Below are 15,897 nucleotides of genomic sequence, written 5' to 3'. Positions count from 1 at the left end.
ATATCCTGAATTTGCCAGGCTCTTGATTATAGGAGAGAAAAGGTTTCCTACTCACTTTACCAATGAGGTAAGGGAAGAACAGAGAGGTCAAGGAACCTGCCTGAGGAGTCAGAACTGTTAGCGGAGCCTGGGTCCCCGTGCAGATGGCTGGCAGCGGGGCCGGTGCTCGCAGCTGCTGCGGGAACGTCACAGGCCTGTGTGGAGGCCAAACTCCACGTCTTAGCTAGAGACCCCAAAGGGTGTGTGCAGCGCGCCAGGCAACAACGAGGACGCAGCATTGAATGGGACGCACGCCCCCCCCCCCCCCCCACCCCGGAGGGTTTAGGAATGAAGATGAGATCTCAGCGCTGAAGGTGAGGGCCTGCCTGGGATGCACACAGGTGAAGGTCGAAATGAGATGGAGAGCGCGCTGGTGTGTAGGTTCAGGACGCAGAGCTGTAGGAAAGAAGGATGCGCCGGTGGGGAAACGGGTTGGAATTGAGTTAAAGCACAGGCCCATTTCTGTGAAAATCGGTGGAAAGGCTGTTAACACCGTTTGGCTAATGAGCCTAATTGTGTGGGATTCAAGTAAAAGTCTATTATAAGGGATCCTGAACAATTAAGTTTATTTTTTTTATTGCTGTTGTAAGGGTCCAGAACTTCCTTTGAAATTAACCTAAAAACTAAGCATACCCTGGCCCCTGCCTCTTAAGTACTATTTGAATTGTGTTCTTTTCCTAATGATATGATGGAGGAAACAAACGACAGTTGCCTCTTCAATGTTGATTTGAATCGCCCTTTAATCTCCACTCCAGCATGCCACCTTAGTGGGGAGATGATGTGCAAAAACTTAATAGTGACTGCCTTTGTGGGAGGGGGTTGGGGGTAGGAAGGCTTTTCTAGTTTTCCTTTCCTAGGTGATGTTTGAAGTGTTAATTTGAATTCACCAACCATCCACTAAAACCAAAGCCCACTACCCCTTTAAATACCCAGACTCCGGTCCAGGCGGGCTGCACCAGGTCTCTCACTTTGTATAGCGTTTTCCAACTGTTCCAAGAGCCACCTGCATCAAACTCACCTGGGATACTGTGTTCAGAGTGGAGCCCTGGGCCCCTCCCAAAGACCCTGTTTCCTCAGGGCTCCAAGAGAAACCAGGACTGTCTTGTTTGCCTGATTCTCAAGTGCAGAAAAGGATGTCAGTTACGCACATGTGCAAAATCGCTTCAGTCGTGTCCGACTCTGCACCCTATGGACCGTAGCCCGCCAGGCTCCTCTGTCCTTGGAATTCTCCAGGCAAGAATATTGACTGGACTGGGTTGCCATTTCCTTCTCCAAGGGATCTTCCCCACCCAGGGATCAAACCCGAGCTTCTTAAGTCTCCTGCGTTGGCAGGCAGGTTCTTACCACTCACACCACCTGGCTAATTACGTCATTTTTTGCCTTGTTTGCCAGGTGATGAGTTAAGTTGCAGCTGTTTTGAGTTTCAACTAACTACCCAGGGTTAAGACTCCAGCAGTAGTCTTGGGGAGACATTTGGGCTATTCTGTGATCAGTGACCTTTCTCCGTTTCCCTTCAACATGCTAAAGCTATCCAATCTGAGGGAAGAGGGTGGTTTCAAGCCTCTATCTGTAGCTGGGCCTCAGAACTGACCTTGCTGTCACGCCTACGCCTGTGACCAAGGGCCTGGGGAAGGGTAAATTTCTGAGGCTTCAAGGAAGGACCCAGAGGATCTTGTATGTTAATTTAATAAAATAGCAACTTCTTTAGCTTTTGAAGGCAAAACAAATGCTCAAAGATTAGGGCAAAGTGACAAAGGAGACGTGTGGAGATGAGAAGGGTAAGAGAAGAGGGTACCAGTGAGGGGGGAAAAATCAAGGTGGTCATGATGTCCCTTATATAGCGGGATCTAAGAAGATGATGCGCACGGACTGTTTCACAGAACAGACAGACCTACAGACACAGAAAACAAACTCATGGTTACCAGTGGCGAAAGAGGGAGGGATGTATTTGGAGTTGGGAATTAATAGATAACACTACTACACGTAAGGCAGATGACCAACAGGCACCTCCTGTATAGGACAGGGAGGCTGCGCTCCATACCTGCAGTAATCGGTGTAAAATCTGAAAGAACACCGGAGACACTAAAGCAGCTATAACGAAAAGTCACCGATTCTATGACTAAAATGGAATAAAAAAAAAATCGGACCAGTGGTAAGTCTGTTATACCATTTATTGATGATGGAATTACACTGGAAAATAATCACAACAAACGAACCACCTTGAGTAGAATGGTTTTCTAAGAGAAACGTTCCTTAGAAACGTAACACGTAAGAGACTCAAATATGTCACCAGGGAAGCCCACGGTTTACGTGTAGCCATCTCAGCTGGGGCTCTGACAAGCTCCATGCCGCAGCACATTCAGGGATTCCGTGTGCATGTGTGCGCGTGTGTGTGTATGCACGCACGCACAGGAGTGAGCGAGTGCGTGTGTGCGTGTAATACCTGTATCTCACAATGAGGAGCCATATTTGTGACTGTGTAATACCTGTATCTCGGAATGAGGAACCATATTTGAGCCGGGCTTCTTGGAGTAGATTTGCTCATGTTGAGATGCAGGAAAGAAGAGAGAGGTGTTATTTTTGGTCAGTGGGTGAGCACTTACCCTTAGCTATTAATGAAGGTGACAAACAGCAGCTCAGCTTCTGAACACAGAATGGCCTGCCCAGCACCACACCTTTCCGGTAAAGTTCCTTTTTGGCCCTCGGTGCCTGGCTCTCTTCCCTGTGACCATCAGGAAAAGACAGGGGTGTGGGTGAAACCGGTGTGGGAGACTTTGGCGGCAGGCATCTAGCCGAGACCGTTTTAACCAGCAGCTGAGTCGTCTGGACAGGGGCGGGCTTGATTGTGAGTTCTTGGCATGGGTTTAAAACGGAGATGTTGGGATCCTTAACGTCATCGTGAACGGCAATGACCTGTTTTGGGGTGGACGAGGTTTTCAGAGCTGGTCTGGAACCCCACTTGTATTTGCCAGCGCTGTTCCAGTTCCACTTGGGAGCACGGTATTCAGGCTTGTAAGAACCAGAACTGTTTTTCATCTTCTCATGACTTTTCTCTGCACAAGCCATTTGAAGCCCCACAGCATCAGGAGGTTTGGGCTGTCTCGTTTTGGAGACAGCTTTGGAGGAAGGGGGTCGTTCGGTGGCGACCGGGGCACAGAAGGAGGTCTGGAGTCTGGGCCTTTCTCTCTGAATGGTCAGGTGCTGAAGTCTCTCCATGTCCAGCAAACGAGCCATCAGCGGCTCCAGGGAGCTGGCCGGCGTCTCCACTGACATTTTCCAACTGTCAGATTTTGAGAGGGCTACTTTGTGCAAGTCCAAAGTACTGAAAGGAGGGGGGAGAAAATCAGGATATGGAAATACTTCATTCAGTTCCTCTGTGAAAGGTTCTTCAACATTTTCTATTGTTTCTGGCTTTAAGTTCAGGTCCATCTTTTTAAAATAGCTGAGTAAAGCATCGTTTGCTTTTTCATTTTCTGATAAATCACTTTCATCTGTTAAATTTTCCTCCACACTGCTATTTCCACACTTCAGATTCCAGTTTGGAGCAGTTAAAAGTTCTCCACTGTTTTCTAGAGTTGAGCATAAATTAATATGAGGCTCACTCGTGTCCTTGAAAGAGTCTCCATCAGCATATGGACGGCAGAGACTCAGTGGTGCCCGCAGTGCAGGGTGGGAGCCAACTCGCTTGTCCGCTGAAGCAGCTGTCAGTGGGTTCACACCGAAGAGCCTCATGGGATTATTGGTCATATTACAGCCAGTTTCCATTGAAGATATTTTGAAATCCCTTAAAAAATGATTCATATAATGAATGGTTGGTTGCCTAGAATTAAAATGCTATTAAAATAATGAATAAGAAAGCTTTATCAAAGACTAATGTTTAGCCCCCAGTGGCATTCTATCTATCTGTAACAGAAACATGTTAATTTTCACATACGCTCCAACTATATACAACTATCTACGTTTTTAAAAGTATAGATTAAAATAATAACTGGGCAGTCCTTTGTACATGCATAGGTGACTAGACCATTCTACCTAGAAATGGCTAACTGACTCTGAATGGCCACGAGGCTACATGTGGCTGATCATAGCTGCTTGCCTATGAATATACCCTACGTGTAACTAGGATGTCTGAGAAGGAGGCTCTCCACCTCAAACTGAAATTACACTGAAATGTTTATTGAATTAGACAAAAGGACACTCTCAAAGAGCGTAGTCAGGTTACTTAAGAAAGGCTTCTACTTGGGCCACTGTGGTTTTTAAAAAGTAGTCTAGCCAAAATAGGAAGCAAAACAATGTCTAGCTATAAACAAAAATTATCCCAGATATAGCAATTTTCATCTGATGGTACACTTTCATTTTAGGGGTAATACTTCTAGATATTATATTCAAATGAAAACTGCAAAAAAGCCAGGCCATAGGATACTGAATTCACAGTTTTACGTTTTAAACACTTACTAGAAACAGTGCCATGGAAAGATTTGATGCATTAATTGACATATATACAGTTGCGTTATCTTCTTGCTTCTTTTAAAGCCAACTTACACTAAAGTCAACAAAGTAGTCTTGAGGGGTTTACAAAAACTCAGAAAATGGTAAAAATCTATTCATTTAGCTAAGCACTAGGTTTAATGACTTGCCTCTGACAAATCACAGGAAAATCACCTTAAATCTATACTTGATAACAGACAATCCATGTAGCAAAAAAAAAAAAGAGAGCATGGAATCTCAATATGGAAGACTGTGGCTGGACCCCTTTGCCACCAGCTTACAAAGTGCAAATTATCCACCCTGGAGGTGGTCTGAGAGGCTAGACAATGACACCAACGCACTCCGCAAACTTAAACACTCACGTAAGCTGTCGCGGCTTTTACATGTCGCGACATTGAGGAGAAACAGCTCATTAGCAAAATGTTTCCCTGCCCTCAAGCTTCCAACTCTGCACCAACACCAGGCCTCGCCAGCACCAGCTGTGAACACCCATCAACTCTGTGTAGTCCTCCCAACAGCCCACGAGGTCGGCGGTTTCATTTTCTCCCTTGGGCGGATCAGGGGTCCCAGGCCCAGGCAGGCCGAGGTCACGCATCCCGGAAGCGGAGGAGCTGGGGTTAAGCCGGGGCGGAGGGTTCCGCGCCCGTGGCTCCAGCCCCTGCCCTCTCCTGACTCCATCGCGTCCTCTTGCGTGCCCTGACCTCATCCTGCGAGCTCCTGCTCTGAAAAGCAGCCTCCCCCACCTCCCATCAGCACCATCAGCCCGGACACGAACCACTGCAACCCCCCGCACGCCTCCGCGCTGCCTCGGCTTCAGCGCGAGCAGGGCCGCGCCCCGGGCGCGCAGAGAACCCTCGGCGGAGGGCGCAGCGGCTGCTGGGGAGACGCCCGACGGTCAGAAGCGGGGACGGCGAGCCGCCCAGCTCAGCAGCCTCCGCAGACGACACACGGCGGCGCTCAGTCCACGGAGGCGTCCCCGTCACTTGGACTGGGATGTGGAGACGCCTTCCAGCTGGGTCTCACGCACACCGAAGACCCCAAAGGAAGAGGTCGGCCCCAGACAGGCTCTGAAGCGAGGAAGGGGGCTGCGGGCCGGGCTCTCACATCCGGCTCAGCCTTCCGTCGCGGGTCTCCTGCCCCCTGTCCTCACCTATAAAAAGACGCAGAGCCAGCAGGCCTCCCAAGCGGGGCTGCCCTGCGGCTTCGGAGCAACGCAGGGACGCGAGGAGCCCGTCGCTGGCGCCTGCATCGCGCCCCTCGCCGGGGCTCCTTCCCCTCTGGACGGAAGCCCAGCCGCTCCTCGCCCAGCCCCTCCGCGGCCAGGCCCGCTCACGCTCGGCCACTCCCTTCCCCAGGGCTTCCCCAGGATCTGCACACAGTCCTTTTTGCTTCTGGTTGTGTTTTGGCCTCCTACTTCAACTGAGGAGCTAATCCGTCTGTAGCTATCTTTGTCTCACAGTCATAAACACTCGCTCACCTGAGCTCCGTGGTGCTTGCTTCCCTCACAGGGTAACTCCACAGCTGGAAGAGCCCTCGTTTACTATTCTAAGAAGAAAACCACAGACGTTTTAGTAACGGCATGCCTTTTTAAAAAGAACAAAATACTTTCAGAGTGTGACAGATAGAACCCCACCTGTGTTCTCTGGGGCACGAACTCTGAGAAACTGAGCTCCAGCAGGAGCTGCTTTGCTGGAATTTCCAGGTGGGTCTATAAAGCGGCAGAAGACATTTAAACACCCAGCATCTCTACTCCCGACTCTTGTTCTAAGAATGTACAGTTCTTGTTCTAACCAAGCAATATATGCCAGAATCTGATAATTCACCCTTATATACATATTGGTCTGTACTGACCTCAGTAGGAATAGTATAATCCATTTAAAAAGATCAGCTAAGCACTGTTAACTAATAACACTTGACTATCATTAAAATTGTCTTTATTTTATTAAGTTAGCTGTTTTACATTTTGATCAAAAAAAGCAGATGAAAGACTAATTCTTTCACTACTTCAAAATATAACCGTTTCAACTGCCTTAAGGCATCTTAAGAGCTGAGACCACCTCCCTTTAGGCAGTGACTAGAACATATTATATTCATTAGAATGTTAATTTACATTTATGATATTGTTATATTGAAAAATGCAATATAATAAGATATTCACTTAATGACCTATTTGCAGCTTTGTAAAACAGTAAGCGAAAGCACTGACTTGACTTGTTTGAAGAACTCCATCAAAATAAAATTTAAAGTTTAACTTAGAGGAAAGAAGCTTTCTTTAAGGAACATACAATGCCATGCTAATGTGCTGTGAATTATTTAAAACCAAATATTTATCCTTACCTTGTTAATTTTGCCTGAAAGAATGTGTACGGGAAAAAGATGACAATTAATAGTTACATAAAACTGGTGATACTCAAAACAAGCCCCTTTAACATGAGTGGTTGTTCCTGTTACAAGTAGGGATGTAAGTTTCCGTATATTTATAAATATAAGCAGACACATCCGGGATCTCTTACCACCTGTGGCGCTGTCCCTCCCAGGTGGGGGGCTTTTATTTTCAGGAACAAGCGCTTCTGCATCCAAATTCCAGCGAGACAAGCTCTGAAACAATATTTGTTTCAATAAACTTAACGTAAGAAAATTTTACAAGCCCAAGTACATGACTTTATAGGTCTTTTGGGTAAAATATGACAAAAGGCACCAAGTTCTATGACCCCCACCTCCACCCCATATGGACACTCAGCATTTCTGAGGAGCGGGAAACGTTCGCCTTCAACTATTATCAGCTGGATAAGACCTTAGGAAATGGAAAGGCTTTTATAAGAATTGATGTCTTCATTTCAAAACTGATTTTAAAAATATGATAAAGTGTCCAGTTCAGTGTGTCCTGGGCACACGATGGCTCATTCACTAGATTTTATGTATCTGAGTATCAGATCTGAGAGTCTATGAAAGTCTTTCCATCAACAGAACAAAATTCTGTGACCCTCACATACTCAACACTGACTAGCCCGCATCTCAGTCCAGACTCCAGATGTTGAGAAACATGCAGGAACTGTTTTTTTTTTTTTTTTTTTAAGGCAAGACATGAATAAGGAAAGGTGCAGTAGCTACTGAGGACCCACGTTCCAGACACTGCGCTGACCGCTATGGGCAAAGGCACGGGTGTGTGCAGGAGAGGGTTGCAGTAAGGCATCCTAGAAAAGAGAAGGTGAAGAGGTGGGCAGTTTACTTTTAAAAAAACTAATATTTGAGGGCTTCCCTGATGGCTCAGTGGTGAAGAATCTGCCCGCTAATGCAGGAGACATGGGTTCAGTCCCTGATACTGGAAGATCCCACACGGAGCAGCTAAGCCCACGCAGCTCAACTGCTGAGCCTGTGTCCCGGAGCCTGTAAACTGGGACCACTGCAGCTGCGCGCCCAGAGCCCGGCTCTGCGACAGGGGCCCCAGCCCTGCGAGGAGAGCAGCACCACTCGCCCCAACGAGACCAAGCCTGCAGGCAGGGGCAGAGACTGAGGACAGCCAAACCAAGGAAAGAAAGAAATTTTTCTTAAAGTAACATTTGAGGGATGAACTCAGCAGCTTTGTTACCTCAAATGAGAAAACCCTTTGTAAACTAAACTTTAAGCAACATTCACACCAATGAAATGTTAGGTAGTATTAGGTCATCATCACTGCACTAAGGAGAAAGAGGGACAAACCAGCTTAAATACAGGATGAGAATTTAACTGATCCACAAGGAAGTTACCTCCCGGCAGGAAGGAGAGCTGACCTTTGGAAGGTGGGCCTTGGTTTATCTTTTCCTAGAGGCAATGGCACCCCGCTCCAGTACTCTTGCCTTTTGGAAAATCCCATGGACGGAGGAGCCTGGTAGGCTGCAGTCCATGGGGTCGCCAAGAGTCAGACACGACTGAGTGACTTCACTTTCACTTTTCACTTTCATGCATTGGAGAAGGAAATGGCAACCCACTCCAGTGTTCTTGCCTGGAGAATCCCAGGGACAGGGGAGCCTGGTGGGCTGCCGGCTATGGGGTCACACAGAGTTGGACACGACTGAAGCGACTTAGCAGCAGCAGCAGAGGCTTTTATTTACAAAAAAAAAAAAAGTTAATAAAATTCTTCGTTCTTTGCGAGAACATGCTTTGGATCTAGTCTCTGCATGAGAATCACCAGGGGTGCTCTTCAAAAATAACAGTTGAGGGTTTCCCTGGTGGTCTAGTGGTCAAGAATCTGCCTGCCAAGGCAGGGGGCACCAGTTTGGCCCTTGGCTGGGTAAGGTTCCACAGGCTGGGGAGCAACTAAGCCTGCACACCGCAGCTGAGCCCAAGCCCTAGAGCCCGCAAGCTGCAACTCCCGGGCCCACGGCCACAACTAGGGCCGGTGGTCCACAACCAGAGAAGCCAGCACAGTGAGATGCCCTCACACCACAGCCAGAGCAAGCCCGCAGCCAGAGCAAGCCCGAGCACGGCAAGGAAGACCCAGCACGGCCAAAAAAAAAAGTAAATACATGCAATTAAAAAAAAAAGTTGAGAAACACAGATGCTGATTAAGTAGGATGAGGCCAGACACTTGTATTTTTAGAGCCTCCTGACAGATTCTCAGGCTTCTCTCCCCTCTGTAATCCTGGTTCCCTGGGACTTCCCTGGTGGCTCAGAGGGTAAAGCGTCTGCCTTCAACGTGGGAGACGTGGGTTCAATCCCTGGGTCGGGAAGATCCCCTGGAGAAGGAAATGGCAACCCACTCCCGTATTGTTGCCTGGAGAATCCCATGGACCGAGGAGCCTAGTAGGCTACAGTCCACGGGGTCACAAAGAGTTGGACACGACTGAGCGACTTCACCTTCACCTTCAAGGTGCAAAACAACCTGTGAGAGAACAGCCCTACAGTAACACGATAAAGGGCAGCAAACGAAAACTGCCCCACCGAGATCACAGCGAGATCACAGCAAAGACGAATCGAAGTCACCCACCGAGATCACAGCGTAAGAGGAAGCGAAGTCACCCACCAAGATCATATATTGAGATCACAGCGTAAGAGGAAGTGAAGTCACCAGGTAAGGAAGGCCGTTGCCCACGACATCTGCCACATCGTAAACTCCCTACAGGTGGGAAGTGGGCCCTCCTACTTGATATCCACCTGCCTTGCCAATATTTTTCACAGAAAACATGTAAGGATATTAAACAGGTGAGGAATCAAGGAGGCATGTTTCATGAAATCCCATTGCAATCAGAAATGTTTGGAGATTTGCAGAGAAGCTGGTTAACTTGTCCTTTGTTAAAGGACATAAAAATGTTCCGGGCAGTCTACGCAGTACTCTGTAACTAAGCGCGAAAAGAAATTGAAAAAAGCGTGGATATATGTATGACTGAACCTCCCTGAGCCGTGCACCCGACACGAACACAACACTGCCGCCCGCCTAAATTCCAATATAAAATTTAAAAAGTTTTTAAAGAGAACTCTTCCGTCTGGTCTTGCGAACGCACCTCGAGGTGGAGTGCACACTGCTCCCAGAGAGAGCAGCAGGGCCCGCGGGGCACCTCGCAGAGGCGCTGAGCGCGGCGGGTGGGTGGGGAGGCGGTGCTGCGCCCCCCGCGCTCCGCTGCACCTACCTCCCAGGGGACGGCCGCGCCCGGGCCGGCGCCGCTGCTCTCACCGGCTTTTCTGCCCATCTTGCTCCTCGGTTTCCTGGGAATCCTGCTCAGGTGTGGGGCAGCACATGGAGGGTGAGGCCCGCGGTTGAGGCAGAGAGAGCGTCCAGAGGTTAAGAAAACGCTTTAGAAGAGGAGAGGCTGGCCTGAGGGCAGGCCGGCTCACAAGAGGGGGTTAACTGGGAACCCAGGCCAGCCAGACAGAGGTGGGGGGGGGGCACAAAAAAGAGAAAACGGGAAGACCTAAGTGTCAGAAGACGGAAACGAAGGTCTGAAGCGAGAAGGGAGCTACTATCCGATCGGAAGAGTAAAACAAACTGGCGAATCGTCTGGAAGGAAGACACAGGGCCGGGCTGTCTGCTTTCCAGCATTGAAGCCAGGGGCGCCGTTGGAAAGCGGGGTCCACCTTCCGCACGGGCAGCGCAGACGCCCCGCGCCGCCACCCCGCCAAGGGCCTCAGCTCCGCCGAAAGGCCTGTTTCCCACCCCAAACGACCCTGGGCCCGGGCCGCCGCCGCTCGAGGCAGAGCCTGCGGGCGCAGCAAGCGTCACGGCTTTGCCGAGGCAGATTAAGGCGCGGGTTCGGACCCGCTGCAAAAACGCAGACCGACGGCAGCTGCCGCGGAGAGCAGGGCGCTCGCCGGGCGTCTCCGGGAGGGACGCCGCTGGGGGACGCTCGGCGCCCGGGGAGCCGCCAGGCGGGGGCGACGGGGCGGGGTGCCCGGCCTCCTAACGGGGGCGGGAGGGGAGGGGAGGGGAGGGGAGGGGAGGGGGGCGTCCGGCCGGCCCGGCCGCCTCTTACCGCTCGGCGCCGCTGGCCCCCGGCTCGGCCCCGGCCGCGTCTCCGCGCGCGCTGCCGCCCGGGCGCCCCAGCCGCTCCGCGCGCCCGGCCTCCGGCTCGGCGGGCCTGCGGGGAGGACAGAGCGCGGCGCCCCCTTGCACTCCGACCCCCGCCCCGACCTTGACCGCGCCCCCTGACCCCTGACCCTGACCTTGACCCCGGCCCCGCCCCGGCCTCCCGCCGGACCCTGCAGCAGGTCCAGGCTCCATCCTTACCTTCAGCCCGGCCCCGTCCCCTGACCGCAGACCCGACCCCGACCCTGCCTCGCCCAGCCAGCCTGCTCCCTCCTTCGAGACCCCGATTTGGGTTTGCAGTAGGATTTGCTTTCAGTTCGTTGCTCACCTGTTGCATCAGAGTTACTGATTTAAATTTCTCACTGGCTACCTTTTAAACACCTTGAAGATGAGACCGGGCCTTTCTCTGACTGGCAGAGTGCCTGGCATAACAGACAGTCCGTACTGTTTGGGTTAAATTACCCCCGAAGTGACGTTTTTCTGTGTGGTTACTATGTTCAGGCCTCCTGCCAAACGTTTCATAGAGATTAACCAGTGTAACACTCAACAGCCCAGCGAGGGCGGTACTTCTAGGGATTCTTGTTTTATAAATGAGTAACCTGGCCTTAAATATTACATTTCCCAACTTACAATTTCTTGAAAGCTAGTGACTTGGGTACATGTGGGTGTCCACATATTCCTAGCTAACACTGACTAACGTATCTAAGTGGGAAAGGGTTTCCTGTTCTCTGGCTGGAGGACAGAAGCGATGCGTGTATGTGGACACGTGTGTGCGTCTCACACGTGTGTGCGCGCGTCACCTGTGTAGCTTGTGCAGCCCCCATCCTTGCTTTCTGTCTCTGCTTTTCCTTTAGCTTCGGAACTTGACCTGCTCGCTAACCCCTTCAGGTCCTTCTGAGCTGTGGCATCCAGGGATAAGCACACCCTCTAAGACCCTCTCTTTTTTTCCTTGACGGAACATATTCTTAAAAACGCTCCTGTTCTCTCTGTTTGATGGTTCTTCCTGTCTCTGGAGACTTTTTGAAGGCTTTGCATCAGCATCAAAACCCTGCCTCCCTTCCCCCAAGTTGGTAAGGTTTTTAGCAACACATGTTCAACACAGCAGTGACCGCACAGTCCCCACAGGGTGTTCTGGGAGAGCGAGGGACCAGGCCTCTCGAGGGGCGGCAGGGCCAAGCTGTGGATGTGGAGGGTGCGGGGTGGCAGCCGGGGAGCCTGGGCAGAGCCTGGCTGCAGGCTGGTCTGCCCCTAGTCCAGCCCTGAGAGTCAAGGCGCGGGCTGGACGTGGCTGTTTTCCAGAGCAGCTCAGGTCCTGGGCCAGCCTTCTGGGCCAGCCCCAGGCCTCTTCGGGATTTGGTTCTGCTGCTCGCCTTACTTCCAACCCGCTCCTCCCTATTAACCCATGAAGCAGGACCAGGTCGCCTCTGTCTCTTGGCACTGGACAAGCTCTTCCGTCGGTCAGGACGGAGCTGGTCCTGGTGGACCCACCCTGTGGGCCAGGGGCCTTCTCCCCACCTCGGGCTCTCTTGCTGTGGGAAGGTGACACGGACTCTTGACAACTACTTTGGAGAGTGCTCTGACATACCTTCCTTCTCATTGTCCAGGCTGACGGACAAGGTCAGGAACAACAGTGCTTAGCTTCTCGTTCTCCTGAAGGGAACAGTTCTCTGCATCTGCCCCCCTCTGCCAGCACCCTCTGTGGCTCCATACATTCCCTTCCTGCTCCCTTGATTCTCCCAGGTATTGCCAAGCTTGGGGCAGGTCGTGTTCTGCTGAAGGATCTTGTGCGGTGTAACTATGGACTTGCTTTCAGAAAGTCAGGACCATCTTTTCTAATTACTAATATGCATTTCCTTGGCCGCACTGCATGACACGCGATATTTTAGGTCCCTGACCAGGGACCGAACCCATACCCCTGGGAGCGGAAGCCTGGCGCCCTAACCACTGGGCCCCCAGAGATTTTTGCTCTCCGTAAGACTCTATAACAGTGGGAAAGACTCCGACTCAATTACGGGCAGCTTGCATTTAGTGTGTCCAGGTAACTCGGTTTCCCTTACCCCACCCTCCACCTGCCTCCCGATTTTCCAGCCTCTGCTTTGTCTTTCAGTCAGGGCCAATTATATTTATCTCCAACTTGGAACTCCATTTTTGTGAGATTTACCTTAAATAGCCTAACTTCCTTGTATTTGTATAATTCTGCTCTAAGAAATATTCATGGAGTTACTTTTAGTTAGAAGTTGTGTTTTTGTTTGAAAAATTAAGCTTGAACACTTTCCTTCCTTGTTTGGGAGGCCCCAGTTGTGTTGTAAGAAATCTTGTTAAAAACCTGTTTCTAGAAGGTGTGTGATAGACGTGTGCGTGAATATCTTTCCAAACGTAAGATACACACAGACATCAGGACGCTCCACACCTGCCTCTGTTGCAGCTCACACTTTTGATCCAGTTCTCAATCATGTTTCTGCCTTTATTTCGATTTTTCTGCAAGATTTGATTTCTACTGTTTGAGTTGCTTTATATGTCTCCCTGTCCTCCAGATGCCTGTTCTCCATAGCTGGGTTTTCCTAGCTTTATATCCCCCTCTCACTTTGGATTTGGGTTTGGGTTTGGGGATCAGAACTTACTCTCTGGGTGGCATTAACAGTGAAGAACCTGCCTGCTAGTGCAGGAGGCCTAAGAGATATGAATTCAGTCCCTGGGTCGGGAAGATCCCCTGAAGGAGGAAATGGCAGCCCACTCCAGTATTCTTGCCTGGAGAAACCCATAGAGCCTGGTGGGCTACAGTCCATGGGGTCGCAAACAGTTGGACACAGTGAGCAACTTAGCACAGCACTTACTTTCTGCTGGCAGGAAAGCTGTGGCTTGGATCCTCCTTCTGGTAGCTGGGGCCTTCCCACCTCAGCTGCTTGGAGCGGAACACTCTCTTCAGCACGCTCTCCTTCAGGAACCTGGAGATAATCCTCTCTCTCTGGACGTTACTGAACACCTTGCCCTCGGGAAGCCAGCTGAGCTTGTCACACCCCCCATGGAAAGTGGGGGGTGGGAGGAGCTCGGGAGACACGGCAGTCCTCTGCGGGAACAACGACAAAGAAAGGAATTGCCGTTACCTGGAAGTCAAGAATGAGAGACCAGCCTGCCCAGAAGACCAGCGCCCAGTGGGAGCTGTGGGAGCAATTGCGCTGATAACACGCGCGCCCCCCGCCCGGGGGGCTGCCAGCCCTTCAGGGCAACTCAGGGCATCACAGTGACTGGAGGAGCGGGGCACGCCGAGGGGAGGTCTTCCTGATCCTTTCTAGGGAGAAGGTAATACTCGACCCCAGGTTCGGTTTTGAAAGGTAAGTGTACCGGTCACTGAAGAGCAGAATTTTAAGTAAGAGGGGCTCAGAACAAGGCTCACAGGGGAGGGGTTTGTGTCCTCAACATCAGCACCTCAGGCTGAGAGCAGTTTGGCCACAGTGAAGGTCACGCAGCTGCTAAACTGAAGGTCACAGCTGGGCTTGGCACCCCACCTGCCCCGTGAAGACTGTTCACACCCACCCCAAACAGTGTTCTTGCCACCGTACCGTCATCAGAGCAAAGGGATGAAATCCAGCTCCTTGAAGAAGACATACCTGTGGCAGAAAACACTTATTCCTCCAAGTTTATTTAAAAATAAAAGGTAATCATTGTGGCCTCCTGATTTCAGCCAAGGTCAGTGAACAGATTGCTGGAAAGATTCCAACAGCTGTTGTTTAGAGCAAAGAGTAAGAATATATAGATCAACTCGCAGCCTTCGAGAGCCAGCTAATTGTTGTTGGGGGGGGTGGGGGGGATGGAGGCGGGAAGGGATAGTTAGGGAGTCTGAGATCAACACGCACACACCACTATATTAAAAATGGACGGGACCTCCCTCAGGGTCCAGGGGATAAGCATCTACCTTGCTGTGCAGGGGATGTGGGCTTGATCCCTGGTCGGGGAACCAAGACCCCACATGCCACAGGGCCACTAAGCGCACGTGCCACCACTACTGAGCCTGCATGCCGAGACGAGAGAGGCCTGCGCGCTGCAGCCAAACCCAGCACGGCCAAAAACAGGCACTGTCCTAGAAATGAGATGGGAACCGACAGGGGCCTGCTGCACAGCGCGCGGAGCTCTGCTCCATGAGAGGTGGCAGCCTGGGCGGGACGCGGGCTTTGGGGGAGAGCAGATAACGTGTGTGCAGGGCTGAGTCCCTTTGCTGTCCACCTGAAACTGTCACACTATTATTTGTTAATCAGCTATACTCGAATACTAAATAAAATGTTAAAAAAAATATACGGGTCAAATAAAGAACAGGCCTGTGGTTGCCAAGGGAGAGGGGAGTAAGAGGGGAATGGATTGGAGTTTGGGGTTAGCAGATGTGAGCTGTCATATACAGATGGAGAAACAAAGTCCTACTGTATAGCATAGGGAACTATATTCAACATCCTGTGATAAACCATAATGGAAAAGGATATGAAAAAGAGTGTGTGTATATGTATAACTGAGTCAGCAGAAATTAGCACATTATAAGTCAACTATACTTCAATTAAATATAAAAAGAACATATAGGTCAATTTATGTGAACTGGAAAAACTCAATTTTAATAGATTCCCTTCCTTGGCCTTTGAATGGCTTAAAACATGGTTTGTTCTTCCCTATTTATGTGAAAGATGATTTAGAGTAACCCAGTCACATCTGCTTGGAAGAGAGAAACTTCTGGCTTCCAGAATATTCTACCCTCCCTCTCCACCAATTCCTTTCTCTCTCCAAAAGCACCTGTGAAATTGTGAGACTCACACTCTATTCCAGGGGCTCTGGTTAGTTCCACACCTGTTTAAAATGTATTTGTATTTAAAGTACATCTTTCTGTTTAC

At 50.4% G+C, this 15,897-nt stretch overlaps 1 protein-coding gene across 5 annotated transcripts; it reads right to left on the bottom strand.

Annotated features, from left to right (window-relative positions):
- Positions 1-2,192: 2,192 nt before the first annotated feature.
- On the bottom strand, positions 2,193-11,512 carry FAM217A (family with sequence similarity 217 member A). 5 transcript variants are annotated; one of them, XM_069563904.1, is made up of 7 exons: positions 11,355-11,512; positions 10,974-11,078; positions 10,134-10,218; positions 6,865-7,125; positions 6,161-6,235; positions 6,005-6,072; positions 2,193-3,823 (listed from the first exon to the last, which is right to left on the bottom strand). In XM_069563904.1, exons 3-7 carry the CDS (start codon positions 10,191-10,193, stop codon positions 2,614-2,616), a joined length of 1,674 nt encoding a protein of 557 aa, XP_069420005.1. In that variant the 5' UTR covers positions 10,194-10,218; positions 10,974-11,078; positions 11,355-11,512; the 3' UTR covers positions 2,193-2,613. The 5 variants fall into 5 exon arrangements, with proteins under 5 accessions (XP_069420005.1, XP_069420007.1, XP_069420009.1 ...); XM_069563906.1 differs by having other exon boundaries at positions 7,041-7,125; XM_069563908.1 differs by lacking the exon at positions 11,355-11,512 and having other exon boundaries at positions 7,025-7,125; positions 10,974-11,072.
- Between the last annotated feature and the right edge of the window lie 4,385 nt (positions 11,513-15,897).

The sequence above is a fragment of the Ovis canadensis genome, chromosome 20 (assembly GCF_042477335.2).
Source record: "Ovis canadensis isolate MfBH-ARS-UI-01 breed Bighorn chromosome 20, ARS-UI_OviCan_v2, whole genome shotgun sequence".
Classification (NCBI taxonomy): Eukaryota; Metazoa; Chordata; class Mammalia; order Artiodactyla; family Bovidae; genus Ovis; species Ovis canadensis.
The sequence above is the reverse complement of the archived record's forward strand: the minus strand, read 5'-3'. Positions and strand labels throughout refer to the sequence as shown.

Coding starts and splice junctions, on each gene's coding strand:
- FAM217A (XM_069563904.1), bottom strand. CDS start 10,193: ATGGGCAGAAAAGCCGGTGAGAGCAGCGGCGCCGGCCCGGGCGCGGCC. Junction 6,236..6,864: donor TTTCAGGCAAAATTAACAAG/GTAAGGATAAAT, acceptor GCCGCTTTATAG/ACCCACCTGGAAATTCCAGC. Junction 6,073..6,160: donor TCGTGCCCCAGAGAACACAG/GTGGGGTTCTAT, acceptor TTTTCTTCTTAG/AATAGTAAACGAGGGCTCTT.